The following is a 22,183-nucleotide window of genomic DNA, read 5'->3' on the forward strand; positions in this document are numbered from 1 at the left end:
TGGGTCCAGAGTGCCCTTGGATGATGATGTTGATGTGTGTCATGACCAGCCTTTCAAAGCACCTACAGATGTGAGTGCTACAGGGCGAAAGTCCTTTAGGCAGATTACCTTGGAGCTCTGGTCTGCTCATGCTTTGAGAACGCGCCCTGGTATTCCGTCTGTGTGATTGTTAACCTGTTTAAACGTTTTGCTCACATCGGCCACGGAGAGAGAGATCACACAGTCCTCCAGAAAAACAGGGTCTTTCATGCTAGACACAGTGTTGTATTCCTCAAAGCGAGAATAAAAGGCTTTCAGCTGGATTGGGAGTTCTGCATTACTGGGCTACTCGCAGCTGGGTTTCCCTTTGTAATCCGTTATCGTCTGCAAGCCCTGCCACATACGACGAGCGGCGAAGCCGGTGTAATAGGAATCCACCTTCCAACTACATTGTCCTTTTTCATGTTTGATGTCTAGTCTGAGGTCGTAGCAGCCTTTCTTGTATGCATCCATGTCCATGTCCCATTCCTTGTAAGCGGTAGCTCTAGCCTTTAGCCCAGAACGGATATTGCCTGTAATCGATGGTTTTTGGTTTGGATACGTTCGTATAGTCACTGTGGGGATGACATCGTCTGTGCACTTACTGATGAACCCTGCGACTGTTGTGGTAAACTCCTCAATGCCATCGGATGAATCCTGTAATATATTCCAGTCTGTACTAGCAAAACAGTCTTGTAACCTCGCGTCTGCTTCATCCGACCACTTCCGTATTGAACGCATCACTGGTACTTCCTGTTTGAGCTTTTTTTTGTAAACAGGAAGCAGGAGAATGGAGTTGTGGTCAGAATTCCAGAAGGGAGGACGAGGGAGGGTGTTGTATGAGTTTCTGAGGGTAGAATAAAAGTGGTCTAGAGTTTTAGGTCCCCTAGTGGAGCAGGAGACGTGTTGGTAGAAGTGAGGGAGGACGGTTTTAATCTCCTCACGTCACAGTCTCCGCCCGCCAGAAACACTGCCACTGGGTGAGCAGTTTCTTGTTTGTTTATGGCCCCATACAGTTTGTTGAGTGCCAGAGTTGTTGTTGTCTTGTGGGGTTATGTAGACAGGCATGATAATTACGGAGAACTCTCTTGGTAGATGAAAGGGTCTGCAGCATACCATGAGGTATTCTATATCAGGTGAGCAAAAGTTATAGATTTCCTTCACACTGGAAGCAGCACACCTGTTGTTATTTATGAAAAACACACCCCTCCTCCTTTAGACTTGCCCGAAGCCTTCGTCCGATATTTGCCACTGAATGGAGAATCCACTAATTACTATGTGTATAGTGTCATCATCTAGCCAAGTCTCTGTAAGACTCACGAACGAAGCTCATCCATCTTATTCTGAAGAGACTGGACATTTGCCAACAGAAAGGAGGGGAGCGCCGTTCGGTTTTCTCATTGCCTCAATTTCACTAGGGCTGCAGCTCATCTACTGCGTCTACGCCTGCAGCGTTTTGGTAGCCAATGGAACAAAAGAATAGGGACCGGGCAACAGCTGAGTTGGAGTCGTATTTGAGGTCGAAATCGTGGTTAGTAACTGTTGATCTGATATCAAGAAGTGCTTGGGGTCATATATGATAATAGTATGAACTTTCTGTACAAAAGAAGTAAAGATAATTCGTAAGATTTCGCCCTTCTCAGTCAGCACCATATTGTCCAATTTTTCCCTTAGTGAGCTTTAATGCCAAGGAGATTAATATATCATAATTATACAAATCTTACTGAGATAGGGCATCTCCCCATAGGTCACGATCTCATACAGCAAGATGCCGAAGGACCACACGTCACCCTTGGTGGTGAACTTTCCACTGGTGATGGCCTCAGGAGCTGTCCATCTCAAAGGGAATAATGTGTTCCCTATTGGTATATAATACACACCAGTCCAATTGAAATGCAGACTTATAGAGCTATCTCTATGATCAATCTCCCAGGCGTTCGCAGAGCCAGGAAACTGTGGAGTGAGATACAAGATCAGAATATCAGCAGACAATTTGAGTCACTAACAAACCTAACAACTGGAATCTGTCTTTTTTAATCAGTAAACCTCCTTATTAAAGGCCCATGTAGTGAAATATCAACTTCTCAAGCTGTAAAAAGATGCTCTGAGCATACCCGTGATATTGTACAACTACTTTATTTAAAAAAAAATCATAGTTTCAGTGGAAAATGGAAATAGGTTTTATTTTGTGTTTAAACACTTTTTCTTTCCGTTGACCACAATAACTTTTTGGAGGAATCACCTAAGTATTGAATTATTCCCTCCATATGAACATTGCACAGTGTCGTGGAAATTCTAACCAATCAGGAGAGACTTTGTTATTTCTTCAAACAATCAATCTCTTTTAATAAGAATTGTAATAATGGAGATGGTCGACCCTACACTCTGAGGTGGAATGTGAGAGCTCGAATGACACAGGGAGTACAGAACCCTTATATAGTCAAGCTGTCTTATGCAAGCATGTACAAAACACGTGATCTTGGTATGTGTGTGTGTGGAGGACGAGACGAACCTGGGGTACAAGGTACAGTAACTTGGAAAAAGGTTGTCTCATTCTGTAGTAACTGCTGGTTATTCTAGTCTTCTAGTGAGGACAATAGGTGTCAGAACAATAGGAAATCTCGATAAGTCAACAGTTCCCCCAAACTGAGCAAGCAGGCGCCTTTGCTGTCTACCTAGATGATATGGGGTTTCACACCCTGTCACGTCCTGACCAGCAGAGGGAGTAATTTGATTAGTATTTGGTCAGGACGTGGCAGAAGGGTATTTGTTTTGTATGGTTTAGGTTGAGTGTGAATATTGTAGGGGTGTTTGGTTTAGGTAGTCCAGGGTTTTGAGTAATTGTTCTAGTGTTAGTTTTCTATGGTGTTCTAGTTTGTCTATTTCTGTGTGGTCTGTGTGGCTCCCGATCAGGAACAGCTGTACGTCGTTGTTCCTGATTGGGAGTCATATATTAGTTGCTTGTTTTCACCTGGGGATTTGTGGGTAGTTGTATTTCGCACTGCTGTGAGTATTAGCCTGTGAAACTGTCGTTCTTGTTTTTCTGTGTTCACATTTATTTAATAAAATATAATGATGAACATGCAACCCGCTGCGCCTTGGTCCTCTCTACCCAACGACAACCGTTACACACCCACACACATACACAAGCATGAACCTTTTGCCCAGCAACAGGCCCTAGCCAGGACAACAGTTTAAACAGGTGCGCAGGATTTAACACTTTGCTCTGTTTTCAGTAGATTAAGAGGAACCAGTTCATTCTCTTCTGACTGACAGGGAACCATAGGTCTCGCCTGTCAGCTCTTGGCTGTGTCCCAAGAACATCATGGGATCAGTGGAGGCTGGTGACTTGAAAAATTGAGGAGGATGGGAGACACACGGTATAGGCGCGGAACGCTTGGAGACGACAAAGTGTGTTTAAAAAATCATCAAAGACGAATTATTTGAACCTAAAGCATTTAATAAAGACATTTATAGTACAATATTATGGGGAATGGGAATGAGAGGGCTACTTACACTGTGTTGGGAAGGGATCACAGCAGTGATTGAATGAGGGTATGAGGCATGAGTTGAGGTGTTCAGAGGCTTGAGTTCAGTGCAGGACAGGATTTGACTGGGAAGACATAAAACAATAACACAACACACTACACAGTTAGACAAAAGAGCTAAGAATGAATTAGTCCAAGCAAGGAGTAAAATCATTGATGTGTAATAATGTGATTGTGTATGTGATTGACTCTACATACAGGAATCTCATCCAGAACGCCGCAGACCGTCTGGTGTTCAACCTTCCCAAGTTCTCTCACGTCACCCCGCTCCTCCGCACACTCCACTGGCTTCCAGTTGAAGCTCGCATCTGCTACAAGACCATGGTGCTTGCCTACGGAGCTGTGAGGGGAACGGCACCTCCGTACCTTCAGGCTCTGATCAGTCCCTACACCCAAAGAAGGGCACTGCGTTCATCCACCTCTGGCCTGCTCACCTCCCTACCTCTGCGGAAGCACAGTTCCCGCTCAGCCCAGTCAAAACTGTTCGCTGCTCTGGCACCCCAATGGTGGAACAAGCTCCCTCACGACGCCAGGACAGCGGAGTCAATCACCACCTTCCGGAGACACCTGAAACCCCACCTCTTTAAGGAATACCTGGGATAGGATAAAGTAATCCTTCTAAACCCCCCCCCCCCAAAAAAAGATATAGATGTACTATTGTAAAGTGGTTGTTCCACTGGATATCATAAGGTGAATGCACCAATTTGTAAGTCGCTCTGGATAAGAGCGTCTGCTAAATGACATAAATGTAAATGAATGAGAGAAAATTGATAGGGGTACTCACAGTGCTTGTAGGGGAAACATTCAATGTACCAGTGGATGAGCGGGCACATGAGACATGGCTTCAGTTCATGTCAGTCAGGAGAAAGTTGACAAAGGTAGCAGAGTGAAGTAGCCATCACCTCTTAATCAGGGAACAGGAGGGGACTTAGCTGTTTATACAAATGGCAAATACATTCCATTACAGCTGCGCCATCGTAGGTTTGGACAACGAGTTTCTCTACGAACTTAAACTCAGACATCTCAAAATTCATGAAGTCAAACACAGACTGCGCATCTCGCCCACTTGACACATTAAAGTAGCCCAAGAAAGGTTCCTGAATAAAGCCCTGATCATCCACATATCTGACGATAACTGACAACTGCAAGCAGATTGGTGGCACCATAGGTCTCAGAGCGGGGGGGCAAATTTTAACAGTTGATCAGACTGAACAATCGTCTCGTTTTCATCCAATACAGCATGTCAGATTTCTAATGTTTAGGTGTAGCCTGCTGACAACATTTATGTCATGAGTTTTTCGTTGTGTCTGTCCGGAGTGATTATGTGTTATCATCTTTGCTAAATAAATACCGTAGGAAAGTGGAAAGCCTACCTGAGCGCACGGAAAAAATGCACTGCGCCAAGCTCTCTCTTTAATCTAACTTTTAATGGTGTAAGGGTGCGTGCTGGTGGCAGGGAAGTCAGGCGCAGGAGATCGAACTTGGTATAAAACGGAGCAGTTTAATAAGTGCTCAAAAACTCAGAAAACCAAAATATACAAAATAATACAAGTGGGTACAAAACCAGTCGCACACCAGAACATATCTTGCACATAGCTTACAAACAAACAATCACCGACAAGGACATGAGGGGGAACAGAGGGTTAAATACACAACATGTAATTCATGGGATTGGAACCAGGTGTGATACAAGACAAGACAAGACAGGTTTTGCTAATTGTGGGAAAAGTTACATTTTAGTGTGTAAGCAATTGTAAAAAATTGTAATCTCTTTAGTCATACACATACCCCCCAACATCCCCTTGAGCGGGCAATCATTGCTAATGGTTTGCTAGGGTGTGCACTAATGAATACACCCCAGAACGAACATTGTACATGGTAAGCCTAAAATAATGGCATTTTTTTTTATGTATCAAGTGATAAAGGACTTTTGAAGTTGCCTGTTGTTGGCATTATTTGTATGACTAAAGAGACATAATAAATACAAAATGCAAACGTGTTCTCTTTAGTCGATATGGCTACTGATACAGACTAGGCAGAATGGGCTTGTAGCCTAAAACTAAAAACTATATGTCTAATGACATTGGAACATTAAAAACTTTAAACAAGACCACTGAATAAAACTGGGTATTGGGCCCGCTTTATTTGAAGTGCATCCTATGAAGGCTTCATAAAGCACTACATAGATGCTTCACAAATTATCTATAACCGTACATCATGCTCTATAAAGATGTATAATGTGGCATAGCTGTATGACATAACCATACATTTATTTGTTCACATTGATTACTCTTTTCTAGAGCATGAAATATGGTTATAGAGGATTTGTGGCCCATTTATGTAGTACTTATAAATCCTACAGTATATGATTGCTTTATGAAGCCTTAGCCTTCATAAGATGCACTTCAAATAAAGCGGGACCTAAAACAGAATAGAATTTGTTCCAAGCGTACCTGTTTTATTGCTGAATGATAGGCTAGGCTTAAGCAGAATAGCTGGCTAGTGAAGCTGTTAATTGCCATTGTTGATATCACTTTCCCAGAGACTTTAACCGGCAGTTAGCTTTAAGTGGCTTAGCGTCCTCGATGGGACGTAACAGACTCCGTCATATATTCAATTCCTCTTCTATACTTGACAATTCCTCTTCTACACTCTTCAATTCTCCTTCTATTATTTTTAATTCCTTTTCTATACTCTTCACTTTCTCTTCTATACTCTCCAAATCCTTTTCTATACTTTTCAATTCCTCTTCTATGCTCTTTAAGTCCTCCTCTATGCTTTTCAATCCCTCTTCTACACATTTCAATTTCTTTTGTATTCTTTTCAATTTCTCTTCTATACTCTTCAACTCCGTTTATTCTCTTTTCTTCCTCTTCTATCATCTTCATTGTCTCTCTTATTGTCATTAATTGTTGAGGAATGTCATCAACGGCTCTTCCATTGTTGTCTACACATGTCTTGAATTCCACATATATTCTCTCCAATTTCAATGCTCTTCTCCGTGATTCCACATTGATTATTCTCTTCAATTCCTCTTTCATTTTCTTCCATTCCTCGTTTAATATCCTCAATTCTTCTTCTATTTTCTTCCATTCCTCTTCCATACACTTTAATTCCTCCTCTTTTTTCTTCATTTCCTCTTCTCTTGGTTGATCCGGAGCATGTGCTTAGAATTACAGAGGGAAATGCATACATAAGTTTGACTGTAATTGGCCAAAAAGAGTTTAGATGAAGGAAGCATAGTTCAGTTTAGCCAAGCAGAAGGAACATCTAGGGCCACAAATCTGAGAGGGACTGAACAGGAGCTGTTGAATTCAGGATAATTGAAGACATATAGGAGGATCCTTTAAGATAAGTGATGCTACTGTAAGGGCTGACTGTATAACAAGTATTTCAAAAAGAAAAAATGTTGTTATCGCTCCAATGCAGCCGTTTCTTTCTCAATATCAAATAATTTCTGGATTACAATTAAGTACCTTACAGTGATTGTTTTAAAGTAAAATGGTAAAAAAATAAGAAACAAAAACGGCTTCTTAGCAAAAAGCAATTTCTCAAGCAAGAATTTTCCTAAGACTGTCTGGGAGTGGTCTGAGTGAGGGACCTATTTGGAGAAGCCTATTGGGAGGAATATGTAACCTTAAAACTAGCTGTTATTGGCAAAGAGTAGGGCAACCTCTCTTTGTTATTGGTCTATTTTTTCAAAACCCCACCCATGCAAAACAAGCTAAAATTTCAGGCAGTATTTTCAAACAGCTCTTACATCATTTTCACAATTATTATTCCAACCTAATAGTGTGGAAATATATAGAAAACACTGGAAACATATTTTTTTTTACTGCACTGCCCCTTTAACTTACATTTCTTGTACATAAGCAGATACACACTCTGTGATCTAGTGGAAATAGAAAAATAATATTAAAACTGTAATATTACAAAAAAAAGTAGTTTGACATGATGTTCTCTGGAAAAACACACACACAACCTCAAGAGATGGAAAACACTGACATTTTACCTTTCATTATTCATATGACTGATTGATTGTGGATTGGGCTGTAAGAGAGGAGCAGTATGCATTACAAATAGTATACAAATCATTGTGTACATCGGCCTACAGTATATTGAGGGTGGTGTCTATTGGTGGTGTTTCAATACATTTTGACGACACATAATGTTTCACACTGAAACAATCAATATTCAATTGACAAGAAAACATACCTGTGTGACGTAGGTGTCATCGAACACATACCAGTTGTGATTCTGATAGGACTTGATTCTAGAAGTGTAATGTCCACCTCTTAGACTTCCCACATGGTCCACAACTGCATAGAGTTCATAGTCACAGTCCTGTTCAGAGACATGGAGTAAATCGAAAGGTCTGTCATGAAAAGAAAAATACCGCCATCGTTTACATTTACGAAGCTGTTTTCGGTAGGCACCGGTGAAGGACCAATGAGAAAACACGTAACCATCTGTTTTCCTTTTATAGTGCTACTGCCTGAATACATATACAAATGTGTCGCCTATATGAGAAATAGTGTTATAATAGCACCTGTCCTATAAAGAAAGTATCTCTAAATACCTTCGTCCGTAACGTGTGAGGAACATCCACACAGCAGTCATTTTTGACATATGACATCCTGCGGTAGTCAAACTCAAACCTCTTGAGGAGCAGAGTCAGAATCTCTGGGGGATGTTCCATCTTACATGCCTGGAGACACAAAACAAACACACACTATCAGTCTATCAGTATAGCCATTATCTTCCATAGTCTAAAGTGTGTTATCTTTTTGAGAAGCTTTTGGTACCATTACGGATTAAGGATTTTGATATGATTGAATATTCTCAACATCACAACTCACAATGGTTGAATCGGTTTTCTCATTGCATTGGTCACAAAACATCCCACCGACAGTTGAAGACTTGAAAAACTCCTCAAAACCTTCCCTCTGTAAACACACCCACACACACACACACACACACACACACACACACACACACACACACACACACACCGTTTACAAACAATACTTCCCCGCAAAATCAAAAACCTTTGGAAATGACAAAAAATACTTGAAGAATATTTTCCCTACCACACTGTAGGTTTTGTTAGAGTCTGATGGATTTTCCATTGAGAGCGGGAGAGTCCAGAATGGACCAGTTTCATCACTGGTCACATGACCTTCTGAACATCTCATAGTGTGTCTCAAATGTCCTTTGAAGATCTAAATGCACAAATATGCCATATAATAATATAGAAGTCTTGTCATGGAAAATATTGTTTTTATACCATGTTCAGTTGCAGGTTTTTTTCTAATAACATGTCAGTATAAATAATAAATAATACTATACCTTAGACACACAAGGATTGACCATGCTTAAAATATTCTCAAAATATTCAGCAGCGTCCCGTTGCTCGTATACTGATGGGTAAAAACAACAAGTCAAAACACTCCTGCGGTAGGTCATAATGCAAAGGATATACTTTTTCATTTATATAAACTAATATCATTTATAATTGTTTACTAATGTATTTTTACTAATATTATTTATAATTTCATTCATTCAAATGTATTAATATAATTTAACCTTTTACTGCAGTGGGCTAAATCAGGGTCACACACAGTGTTTCTTGGTAGTCTTAAACAAATCTACTTTGAAACCAAAGAATTCCCCTCACACACATGGATATAAGCTTAAAAAAGAATACACCTGTACCATGTCAGATATAGAATTGAAATGTATAAAATGTTTAGTTTGCATCCTAATATTATACTTTACATACATCACAGAAGACTGAAAAAATATATACAGTGCATTCGGAAAGTATTCGAGACCCCTTGACTTTTCCCACATTTTGTTACATTACAGCCTTATTCAAAAAAAAAATGATGACAAAGCAAAAATAGGTTTTTAGACATTTTCGCAAATGTATTAAAGGTAACAAACTGAAATATCACATTTACATTAGTATTCAGACTCTTTACTCACTACTTTGTTGAAGCACATTTGGCAGATATTACAGCCTTGAGTCTTCTTGGGTATGACGCTACAAGCTTGGCACACCTGTATTTGGGGAGTTTCTCCCATTTTTCTCTGCAGATTCTCTCAAGCTCTGTCAGGTTGGATGGGGAGCGCCGCTTCACAGCTATTTTCAGATCTCTCCAGAAATGTTCGATTGGGTTCAAGTCCGGGCTCTGTCTGGGGCACTCAAGGACATTCAGACTTGTCCCAAAGCCACTCTTGTGTTGTCTAGGCTGTGTGCTTAGGGTTGTTGTCCTGTTGGAAGGTGAACTTTCACCCCAGTCTGAGGTCCTGAGCGCTCTGGATCAGGTTTTCATCAAAGATCTCTCCGTACTTTGCTCTCTCTGTGGGACCTTATATAGACAGGTGTGTGCCCTTCCAAATCATGTCCAATCAATTTAATTTACCACAGGTGGATCCAATCAAGCTGTAGAAACATCTCAATGATGATAAATGGGAACAGGATGCACCTGAGCTCAATTTTGAGTCTCATAGCAAAGGGTCTTAATATTTTTGTAAATAAGGGATTTCAGTATTTTATTTTTATTACATTAGCACTTTGTCATTATGGGGTATTGTGTGTAGATTGAGGAGGAAAATGTTTTATTTAATCCATTTTAGAATAAGGCTGTAACGTAATAAAATGTGGAAAATTGGAAGGGGTCTGAATACTTATTATTTTTTACGTTATTTGACCCCCTTTTCTACACAATTTCATCATATCCAATTGGTAGTTACAGTCTTGACCCATCTCTGCAACACCCCTATGGATTCGGGAGAGGCGAAGGTCGAGTGACGTGCGTCCTCCGAAACACAACCCCGCCAAGCCACACTGCTTCTTGACACAATGCACGCTTAACCTGGAAGCCAGCCCTACCAATGTGTCTGAGGAAACACCGTACACCTGGCAACCATGTCAGCTTGCATGCGCCCGGGCCCGCCACAGGAGTGGGACAAGGCTTTCCCGGGCGGCCAAACCCTCCCCTAACCCGGACGATGCTGGGCCAATTGTTTGTCGCCTCATGGGTCTCAGCATGATACCATGCTGCGACACAGCATGGTATCAAACCAGGAACTGTAGTAACACGGCTTGCACTGCGATGCAGTGCCTTAGATCACTGCATCACTCGGGAGGTCACTGTATATATATTTGACATAGAAATACCGGATTTTAGGCATTTTCTTTTTTAAATGTTCATTAATGATGAAATTATTCAAAATATTAATATCATTCCACCCATGAGGCCACTAGGTCATTTGACTGCAGGAAAGGGATGTATTATACTTTTTTAAAATATATAATGCTATTAGAGCACTTGTATATATATCAAAGTTAGGTAAAATATATACTCTTTCTCAGCAGGATATCAACATCAAACTCACCATTTCCAATGCCCAGTATGGATAAGATGTCCTTTGTGTGAGTTTCACTTGTCTTTAATGTCTTAAATAGGCTTTTCAGGTGAAAATCAGCAGTCTTCTGATCTTGACCACAGTGACTGTGGATATAGATGTGATATCTATAGCTTCTCTTATTGCATATTATTATAGTTTAATGTATTGATTTTAGATTGTAATCATTGTGTTAAGTGGGGGACTCAATCAGAAAATGTAAATACCCAAACCTTTCCACAGCCTCTCTGAAGTCCTTAGTCATGAAGAGGACCTGCAGAACACTGTTCAAATAACAGGTTGCTCCTTGATTAACTAAGCCATTGTAGTCTAAAATAAAGAAAGAATAATGAATTATTGTAGTGCCATAACTGATCCACTTCAGGATGGTAAGTTGGTGGGTGAAGACATCCCTCTAGTGGTGTGGGGGCTGTGCTTTGGCAAAGTGTGTGGGGTTATATCCTGCCTGTTTGTCCCTGTCCGGGGGTATCATCGGACAGGGCCACAGTGTCTCCTGACCCCTCCTGTCTCAGCCTCCAGTATTTATGCTGCAGTAGTTTATGTGTCGGGGGGCTAGGGTCAGTCTGTTATATCTGGAGTATTTCTCCAGTGTCCTGTGTGAATTTAAGTATGCTCTCTCTAATTCTCTTTCTTTCTTTCTTTCTTTCTTTCTCTCTTCTTTCTTTCTTTCTCTCTTTCTTTCTTTCTCTCTCTCGGGGGACCTGAGCCCTAGGACCATGCCTCAGGACTACCTGGCATGATGACTCCTTGCTGTCCCCAGTCCACCTGGCCGTGCTGCTTGGGGTTTTAGGCTGGGTTTCTGTACAGCACTTTGAGATATCAGCTGATTTAAGAAGGGCTATATAAATACATTTGATTTGATTTGTCAGTATGTACATCTATAATGGCTTGATCTTGAGACAGAAACATACTTATTGCTTACCAAATATGAGGTCAAGTCTCATTTTAAACTTCTTCAAGATGCCTTTGTCACATCCTTTTTTCTTTGGATTTTCCTTGGAATTCATTTTTTCACGTCTGAATAATCAAAAAAAATTATGTTACAGAGAAAACATTAAAGCCATAATCTGTTAGATTTAAATGTATAAACCTCTTGATTTGGAAAAATATATTTAGGCCTACCTTACAGTAAACACATAATAGACTAATAATAAGAGTATTATTATCACAACACTATAACAATTATAACATTGTAACAACAATTATATAACTAGAACAATAACAATAATAACCACATTATAAAATAATTATGAGTATTATCAGGCTAAATAATTTATGAAATAACAATGCGAATGTCGTACCGTATCTGGGCTACTAGGCTACTTAGAGTTTTAATTTGATTTACAATAATTGTTCAGGCCTTTTTCGATAACCCGCCCGTCACCCGTAAAGACGCACCATAGTTTCATTTTCGTTTTGAGGTTACTGTTGCAGCAACACTCATTTATGGACAGCGATATGGAAAATGTCGTCTGTAATGAAATCTAATTGTAGACCTCGCATATGGATTCAAATTCCAAATATTTGAAGATTCGCCACAACAATATGTACGCATACATGAATAACTTACTAGTAGCTTCAGCAGTGCTGAAATAAAGCCTGGAAACGGACAGCAGGCGTCTTACAACACCGATATACCGGTATGATTACTTGACTTGATTACTCTGTTAGTTTCATGTACATTTTAGCACTGAAATAACACTCAAAAAACCGTAGCCTACCAACAACTTACCGATTTCACCGATTTTTCAGCTTCGAGAAAGAGAAGTGCGACATATTTGTTTTTCAAAATTTCAGTTTCGATTTAGATTCGCCTTACCTCGCTTGAAATCTACAGTAATACGCATATGTGGCCAGATGTGGAGTATTGTATCCAGGCAACTGAAAAAAATAAAAACAAATATTGAGAGTTGTTATTAATAATGTGTATCCAAACAGATCCTATTAAATTAGTATTCAAATTCCTGATTCTATGATCCCCTCTCTCACACACATAAATATATATTTTTTAATGAAGCACAACGTTTAGGTCAAATAAAACGTCTAAGGGAGATTATAGAGCATGTAGCTAATTGTCGATAAAAAATAAAATCATGAAAAATAAAATGATAGAAGAGGAGAATAGACATTTCCAATCTTCCTTCTGGATCCCATACAAGGAGAACAGGCATGAGTATTCCAGCTGCTTGTCTGTATGGTACTCCTACTGTTCCCTAAATAAAAAGGTGAGGAGGGTAGAACACATCATAGGATAACCTCACATATCAGCATTATAATCAAGTTCATTTTAATTGATTTCACATTTATTTCCCTCTTATCAAATTATACTCAATACAATTGTAGTTTCTTTGTTCAGTGTGTAACCATTAAATTAGCCAACGGTCAATTCTCAGAGTGTGATGTGTGTGTTTGTTTGTGTGGTAGTTTTAACTGCATACCTGAGCTCTGGCATACTTTCTCAGTAGTTTTGAGTTTCTGCTGCAGCACTGTCTATAATGTTAATCTCTTTTTCTGTATTTTTTACATTTTTTTTATTTCAACTTTATTTAACCAGATAGGCCAGTTGAGAAAAGTTCTCATTTACAACTGCGACCTGGCCAAGATAAAGCAAAGCAGTGCGACAAAAACAACACAGAGTTACACATGGGATAAACAAACGTACAGTCAATAACACAATAGAAAAATCTGTATACTGTCACGATTTTCGTATGATGAAGGAGACCAAGGCGCAGCGTGTGTATCGTTCTACATTTTATTATAACTGCGAAACTATGCAAGACATACAAATAAACTACTAAACAAAATAACCAACCGTGACGAAGAGGTGAAACATACACTACCTCAAAATAATCTCCCACAAAACCTAGTGGGAAAAACAAAACAAAACTTAAATATGATCCCCAATTAGAGACAACGATGACCAGCTGCCTCTAATTGGAGATCATCCCCCAAAAAACAACATAGAAATACAGAAACTAGAACCCCACATAGAAATACATAAACTAGACAAGGTTCCGGACTGTGGGCCGTCTCAGGAGGTTCCGAACTGTGGGCCGTCTCAGGAGGTTCCGGCCTGTGGGCCGTCTCAGGAGGTTCCGGCCTGTGGGCCGTCTCAGGAGGTTCCGGCCTGTGGGCCGTCTCAGGAGGTTCCGGCCTGTGGGCCGTCTCAGGAGGTTCCGGCCTGTGGGCCGTCTCAGGAGGTTCCGGACTGTGGGCCGTCTCAGGAGGTTCCGGACTGTGGGCCGTCTCAGGAGGTTCCGGACTGTGGGCCGTCTCAGGAGGTTCCGGACTGTGGGCCGTCTCAGGAGGTTCCGGACTGTGGGCCGTCTCAGGAGGTTCCGGACTGTGGGCCGTCTCAGGAGGTTCCGGACTGTGGGCCGTCTCAGGAGGTTCCGGACTGTGGGCCGTCTCAGGAGGTTCCGGACTGTGGGCCGTCTCAGGAGGTTCCGGACTGTGGGCCGTCTCAGGAGGTTCCAGGCTGTAGGCCGTCTCAGGAGGTTCCGGACTGTGAACTGTCGCCGGAAGCTTTGGACTGGGAACTGTCGCCGGAAGCTCTGGACTGGGAATGCGCACTGGAGGGCTGATGCGTGGGGCTGGCACAGGTGGCGCCAGACTGGTAACACACACCTCAGGGAGAGTGCGGGGAGCAGGAACAGGACACACCGGACTGGAGAGACTCACTGAAGGCCTAGTGCATGGAGTTGGGACAGGTGGACCCCAGACTGTAGACACGCACTTCAGGGCGAGTGCGAGGAGCAGGCACAGGGCGTACTGGGCTGTGGAGGCGCACTGGAGGTCTGGAGCGAAGGGCTGGCACAATCCGTCCTGGCTGGATGCTCACTTTAACCCGGCAGGTGCGGGGCACTGGCACAGGACGCACTGGGCTGTGAATGCGCACTGGAGACACCGTGCGTATCACCGCAAAACATGGTGCCTGACAGGTCACATGCTCCCTAAAGCGAGTGCGTGGAGGAGACACAGGACGTACCAGACTGGGGAGGCGCACTGACACCGGACTGGTGTCACACTCCTCAGCACGCCCGCTCTGCAGCGCTCTAAATGCCACGCCTCTCTCTGGAATCTTGCGTCGAGTTCCTCACTCGTCTCCCTGACTGGCTCTGGTTCACCCCTCGGCTCTCCACGGTAAGCACGAGGAGTTGGCTCAGGTCCCAAACCTGACTCCACAAAACTCCCCGTGTGCCCCCCCCCCCCCGATTTTTTTGGGGGGGGGCTGCCTCTCGTGCTTGCCATGATGGTATAACACATTGTAATATCGCCGTTCTGCTCTCGCTGCTTCAATCTCCTCCTTTGGACGGCGATACTCCCCTTCCTGCCTCCAGGGTCCTTTCCCGTCCAATATTTCCTCCCAGGTCCATTCCTGTTTACCACGCTGCTTGGTCCTTTGGTGGTGGTAGATTCTGTCACGATTTTCGTATGATGAAGGAGACCAAGGCGCAGCGTGTGTATCGTTCTACATTTTATTATAACTGTGAAACTATGCAAGACATACAAATAAACTACTAAACAAAATAACCAACCGTGACGAAGAGGTGAAACATACACTACCTCAAAATAATCTCCCACAAAACCTAGTGGGAAAAACAACAACTTAAATATGATCCCCAATTAGTGACAACGATGACCAGCTGCCTCTAATTGGAGATCATCCCAAAAAACAACAACATAGAAATACATAAACTAGAACCCCACATAGAAATACATAAACTAGACAAAACCCCTAACATAGAAAAAAGAAACTAGAACCAACATAGACATAAATAAACTAGACAAACCCCCCTGTCACGCCCGAACCTACTCTACCATAGAAAATAAAAGCTTTCTATGGTCAGGACGTGACATATACAGTGTGTGCAAATGTAGTTAGAAGGTAAGGTAAAAAAAGAGGCCAATAGTGGCAAAGTAACTACAATTTAGCAATTTACACTGGAGTGATATATGTGTAGATGAGGATGTGCAAGTAGAAATACAGGTGAGCAAAAGAGCAGAAAAACAAAAACAAATATGGGGATGTGGTAGGTAGTTGGTTGGATGGGCTATTTACAGATGGGCTGTGTACAGCTGCAGCGATCGGTAAGCTGCTCTGACAGCTGAAGCTTAAAGTTAGTGAGGGAGATATAAGTCTCCAACTTCAGTGATTTTTGCAATTCGTTCCAGTCATTGGCAGCAGAGAACTGGAAGGAAAGGCTGCTGGAGTGCGTGCTACGGGTGGGTGTTGCTATGGTGACCAGTGAGCTGAGATAAGGCGGAGCTTTACCTAGCAAAGACTTATAGATGACCTGGAGCCAGTGGGTTTGGCGACGAATACGTAGCGAGGACCAGCCAACGAGGGCATACAGTGGTGGGTAGTATATATGGCTTTGGTGACAAAACGGATGGCACTATGATAGACTGTATCCAATTTGCCGAGTAGAGTGTTGGAGGCTATTTTGTAAATTACATTGCCGAAGTCAAGGATCGGTAGAATAGTCAGTTTTTCAAGGGTATTTTTGGCAGCATGAGTGAACGAGGCCAATTCTATATTTAACTTATATTATATATTTAGCTCCAGGTCAGTGAAGGAGAGCTCCTTATAGAGGCCGATCGGTTTCAGTTTTACCATTACATTTTCTGTTGAGAAATCAAACCACTTGTCAATGTATGTAATGACATAGAACTTCACAAAGTCCTGTTGCTGCTTGGACCTTTGTGCTGACAATTGTTTGTCCATCAGCTGCTTGGTCTGGTATCAAAAAAAGCTGTCCTGTTTCCGCTGAAGCATCTTCATTTTGAACTTTTGGACTTCCTCGTAAACATCTGTGATGCAGAGCGTTGTTTCCTCCAGCTTTTTTACGAGTTGGTCAAAAACACACCCCACGTTGTGGAAAAAGCACAGATAAATCTCAGCAGCTTCTGTTTTTTCTTCATACTCAAAAATACGCTTCAGTGCACCAGGACAGGTCTCCCCAAAGGACCTGAAGTATGAAGTAAGAGCTGGCCAGCTTTGCAGGAGACGATCGACAGTTGGATGAAGAGCGAGCCATCGTGTGCAAAAATGTCGCAGAATTTCACGCCACTCAATGTCAACAAAGGCAAAGAATGCACGCAGTTCCTCTCTTCAGGAAGCAGATACTGAGAAGTGGCTGTAGATCTTTAAAACAATCGTCTCAATATCCACTGACAGCTGATCGCAGGCGTGCTTGCAGGCGTGATGAGCTATGTGAGCTGGGCAATTAGCTTTCAGAATGCGATTGTTGGCACTGCTCAATAACTGGTTAACAGAGTGGTGTTTTCCAAAGTTGACATTGGCATTATCTGCTGCATAGGCTGTGATGTGTCTAATATCCAGTTCACGCTTTTCCAGACAGTTCACCAGAGCTTGATGTATGTCATTTGCAGTTTAATCACTGTCTTCATAAAAGTCAAGTAATTTGCACTGCACTCCATCAGACACAGAGAAATATCTCACGAACACTGGAAACATTTTTATTTTTCCCTTGCTGGAGGCATCACAGGCAACTGAGAAATACACGGGCTCACCTTCGATCGGGGACAGATCATCCAAATTATCCCCTCACGGTCTTTGGTCCTAAAACATTTATTGTAATCATCTCTGCTTTCGTTCTTCCCAAGTGCATCCTCTTCACAACGTTTGAGTCATGAAACAAAGCACCGTTGAGCTTAACAAGACAGTCGGTGCTGTTGTCGCCGAGTCCGTGTTTAACCGTATGGTACACATAGGAGGCTTCACTTGCCACGATTTTGTCATTTTCCGCAGTAGACGTCACGAAGAATGCACCGATATTGCTAGCACCTTTAGCTAGCGTGGCCTTCTTGTGTATTTCTGTGGATGCATGCTGAGTTAGGTCATTCTCCCCTCCTTGGACAATTGAGAATTCCCGACGGCATAAAGTACAGAAAGCTTTCGCTGAGTCACCACTGACATGCTTAACCCACGTCTTTTTTGCTTCCCATTGTTTGTTGTAGCTGCACAGTCTTTTATTTTTGCAGGTTTATCCATATTTCCTTGATATTTCAAACTGACTGAACAACAACAGAAATGACTTTGCAGGAATTGGCCGTTTACGCTATACTGTGATTGGATGAATATACGGAACAAGGGAGGTCCCGTATGGGACAAACCAATTTAGCCCAATATAAGGGACATCTCGGCTAATACGGGACAGTTGGCAACCCTAGTTAGGGGAAGGGTTAGCTAAAAGGATTAAGTTTAGGGTTATGGGAAGGGTTAGCTAACATGCTAAGTAGTTGCAAAGTAGCTAAACAGTAGCATGTTGTAGCAAGTTGTCTATGATGAGAATCAAACTCGCAACCTTTGAGTTGCTAGATGTTTGTGTTCATGCCTTAAGTAACCATCTGTCTTATGAAACCATACCAAACATAACATACTGCATCGTATTCATTTGAGTGTCCTGGATTTATGTTTACTATGTTACGTCTAGTCTATGAGACCAAGTGTCAACCTGGTACTTTTGTTTTTGCCTTAAGTACGCATCTGTCTCATGTAACCATAACAAATGTAACATATCATACTCATTTGAGTGTCCCGGATTTCAATTTACTATGTTACATCAAGTCTATGAGACCAGGTGTCAACAAGATAGGACTGAAAAATTGACATTCTGACATGTGGAGGGGACAGGTGAAGGGAGGGAATTCCATAGCCTGGGTGTAGCTTTCGAGAACACCCTGTCACCAAAGCAGAGGTTGGACTTCTTGTAAATATAAAGGGGACTTCTTGTAAATGCTATGTGGAAAGAGAGAAACATTTACTGATGTTGAAAAACGAGGCCAAGGACAATTCCAGGGAGAGCACACCTGCATGCCTGCCTCCCTTACCCATATCTCATAGTCCACCCTGTGTGTTTGACACAGTAACTGAAAGACCGAGAGACGACAGAGAGCAACAAAATGGAGGACGAGAAGAGCTATGACTCCGGAGACAGGACCCTGAAGTTTGTCCACAGACAGGATGATATTAGTAAGAATGATTTATGCCTCTACATGATTTAAAGTAAAACAGGTTATGAGACAATGGTTTAACACATTTAGTAACTACATAGTCAGCTGTTGTGGCAAGACATTCATATTTTTACCTGATATTAAACAGTATTGAGAGAATCTTGAATTAGGAACATATTGACTTGTCATGTTGATTATTTTCAATATGACATTAAATGAAATTATTAATCTGAAATGGAATCTTTAGAATCATATTCTGTGATTGATTGGTCTCTGTGTTGTAAATCATTTGGCTATATTCATTGAATCTGGATGCCATTTATGTAGGGTTATTTTGTTTTGTCCCCATGGCATTTGTACATTGACCATGCACCACTTATCCCAAGGATACTTATTTATCACTGTTTTTGTTGTTGTTGTGTCTTAGCTCTGGATGATGACCCTGACATCTCGAAGGCAGAGATGTCCTGTGGTCATGCAGTCTCCCCAGAGTCACTGACTGGATGGTGTAAAAGCCTACTCACCCTAGTAATTTTCCTGTCTTCCATCACTTTTCAGGATACCTTTTTGTTGTTGTCGGCAATTTCACTTAATTGACAATTTAATTTACTTGCAATATAGGCCTACTATAAATCATTCAGTTAACAATTTGGAGTACTTTGCATTTCTCATCACTGAAATCAGAAGCGTTATTGTGTATTTCCAAGGGCAGTACAAGTTCATTTCTCCTGCACTCAAGGGCAATCAGAAGTGTGGTGTGGTGTGGTCTTATCAGGAAGTGCGTAGGCTGGCTGCTCTGACTGCTGAGGAAATACAGTATTTTGAGGAAACCATTGCAGCTTTGGCTTCCCCAAGTACTGTGAAACTAAATCTGTGAGTACACTTTAACTGGACTGCATGCAGCTGTCACTGACATGCGTTGACAATATTTCATTATTTTTTAAAGCACCGCTTACAAGGTTGCAAAAACATTTCTTTCCTTTTTCCCCCCACCAGCTCCATCTTAAAAAAGTGCCCATGCTGCAATTCACTGTTACTGAGACAGGACACATCCAGTTTATTAAGAGTCCATTGCACAGTTTGCTCTGAAGACAAAGGCCAGACCTACCAGTTCTGCTGACAATGTCAGAGGCAGTGGAAAAGTCCAGGGCTGGGCTCTGACCGCTGTGGCAACACTGGCTGATCAAACCAGGAGCTGCAGCTGCTGCGGAAACGTCCTTAATTAGGGATAGGCGTTCTGTCAACGAGACAGTTGTAAATCATGCAGTGCCTTATGTCACGATCGCAGATTTTAGAGAAACAACCAATGTCGGTACATATAAGTGTCATATATCGACTGAAAGCTTAAAGTCTTGTTAATATAACTGCACTGTCCAATTTACAGTAGCTATTACTTTTTTCACCGCCATAGGTTTGGTAAATTCACCTCTGAAGGTGAAATGTGTACTTACATTCTGAAATCTTGCTCTGATTTATCATCCAAAGTGTCCCAGAGATAACATGAAGTGTTGTTTTGTTCGAAAAAATCATTTTTCATATCCTAAAAAGGTCCATATAGCATGCATGACGATTTTGTATTTCCACTTGTTCAATTTGAAAAGAAAGGAATCTGTGAAAATCTAACCCTAAACGTTGTTTCAACCAGCCAAATCATCTTTGTATGTATTCCTCAGAGATCCTAGAATGTAACCAGACTTCACTATATCATTAGGGGTGTAGTATATCCTATAGGACACCATATTTGGTCAGAGAGCGACGCCTTCATGGCACGCCGATGACGCGGGTGGTCTTCACTTGAACGACTCTAACTTTGTCAAATAAGCACCAATCTGGGTCAAACAAAGCTAGCTAGATAGCCAATGAGCTGGGCTTTACGGGAGTATCTGGAAACCCTGTATCTGTCATAAAATGTAGCTACTAACCTTGTGCGACAGCATGCCTTTTCCTTTTGGACAAAAAATATAAGAATATTCAGAGTTATGAAGTTATGAAAACTGATAGTTTTGGAAATGTTGAACTTATAATATGGCTACTAATACTGGAGAAGCTAAATCAAAGTCCAAGTATACAGATTTGACGATATTCTTGCAGAAAATGTTAATATGAATGCAAATGTCTATTTCACGATTTGCCGAAATGTACCTGGGTGACTTCACACTTAATGTCATGTAGTTCGCTCATAATTCAAGTTATCCTTCTAAAAATTTGCACGCACACTTCTGCCATCGTGTGGACACCATCGGAATTACAACCAGAGTGATGGCTAAAACTGGGACCTTTCTCTTGCATTTCAAAGATGGTGGTAGAACAGAACCGGTTGGTTTTTTCTTTGTATTTTCTTCTACCAGATCTATTGTGTTATATTCTCCTACATTCAGAGTGTTTGTAGAGTGTTTGTAAGATTCATTGTTACTGTATACTTTATTTTAACCTTCATTTATCTAGACAAGTCAGCTAAGAACAAATTCTTATTTACAGTGACAGCCTACTGGGGAACAGTGGGTTAACTGCCTTATTCAGGGACAGAACAACATATTTTGACCTTGTCAGCTCCGGGATTCAATCCAGCAACCTTTCGGTTATTGGCCAAATGCTCTAACCACTAGGCTACCTGCTGCCCCAGGTAGCGTGTAAGAGATCTTATTAAAGTAAATAGTAGGCTGTTGTTTGTTATTGGTGAGGCAACTTGTAGACCAACCAGGTAATGTGCAATATTTGTCTTTGATGTATTTTAATTTGTGTGTGTGTGTGTGTATTGGAACACATGATGAGAGGACAAAAGAGGTAGGGTGGAAAGTTAAACTAGGTCAATTTATAGGGAAGGGAGCATGAGCCAACCAGGGACATTCCTGTTACACCTGTATATGGCAGGAATTAGGTGTAGTTAATCACATGATCAGAAATGACCTGTTTCTGTTTTTATATGTTCCGATTGTGTGACCTATTGCCATGGTGATAGTCAAAGGAAGGAGATCCCAGGTCAGTGTACATTGGTCTGCGCACTCTGTGATTATGAACACCTAATCAGCCTGAGAGAATGTGATCAAGGGGCATAAAATAATCCAGCACTTCAATAAAAGTATAATGTTTTCGAGTTCCAATCATATCTTTGCAGGCAACAGTGATTATGATGAATCTGTATCAGAGATGTTCAAGGATCAATGGCATGAACTGAATTGGTGAACTGAACCGTGACATCGAGC

At 41.6% G+C, this 22,183-nt stretch overlaps 1 protein-coding gene, 1 long non-coding RNA gene and 1 pseudogene across 4 annotated transcripts in view; 2 read left to right on the forward strand and 1 right to left on the reverse strand.

Annotated features, from left to right (window-relative positions):
* Positions 1 to 5,047: 5,047 nt before the first annotated feature.
* Positions 5,048 to 13,031, reverse strand: LOC106608839 (ubiquitin carboxyl-terminal hydrolase 12-A). Of its 2 annotated transcripts, none has more exons than XM_014207012.3 (12): positions 12,733 to 13,031; positions 11,923 to 12,017; positions 11,207 to 11,309; positions 10,971 to 11,086; positions 8,916 to 8,986; positions 8,657 to 8,788; positions 8,426 to 8,512; positions 8,146 to 8,274; positions 7,782 to 7,910; positions 7,579 to 7,616; positions 7,424 to 7,458; positions 5,048 to 6,732 (listed from the first exon to the last, which is right to left on the reverse strand). In XM_014207012.3, the coding sequence occupies exons 2-12, from the start codon at positions 12,005 to 12,007 to the stop codon at positions 6,140 to 6,142; spliced, it is 1,518 nt and encodes a 505-aa protein (XP_014062487.1). In that variant the 5' UTR covers positions 12,008 to 12,017; positions 12,733 to 13,031; the 3' UTR covers positions 5,048 to 6,139. The 2 variants fall into 2 exon arrangements, with proteins under 2 accessions (XP_014062487.1, XP_014062488.1); XM_014207013.3 differs by having other exon boundaries at positions 11,213 to 11,309; positions 12,733 to 13,029.
* A 3,417-nt stretch (positions 13,032 to 16,448) lies between these two features.
* The window catches only part of LOC106608842 (uncharacterized), a 70,876-nt pseudogene continuing 65,141 nt past the window's right edge, over positions 16,449 to 22,183 (forward strand). Inside the window, exons 1-2 of the transcript XR_014392890.1 lie at positions 16,449 to 18,999; positions 19,408 to 19,508. The product of XR_014392890.1 is annotated as an uncharacterized LOC106608842 (transcript). The remainder of the gene's footprint in view (positions 19,000 to 19,407; positions 19,509 to 22,183) is intronic.
* Positions 19,573 to 22,074, forward strand: LOC145880008 (uncharacterized). Its single transcript, XR_014392891.1, has 2 exons — positions 19,573 to 19,853; positions 19,977 to 22,074. It is a non-coding gene; the product is annotated as an uncharacterized LOC145880008 (long non-coding RNA).

The sequence above is a fragment of the Salmo salar genome, chromosome 07 (genome assembly GCF_965601325.2).
Source record: "Salmo salar chromosome 07, fSalSal1, whole genome shotgun sequence".
In the NCBI taxonomy this organism is placed as follows: domain Eukaryota; kingdom Metazoa; phylum Chordata; class Actinopteri; order Salmoniformes; family Salmonidae; genus Salmo; species Salmo salar.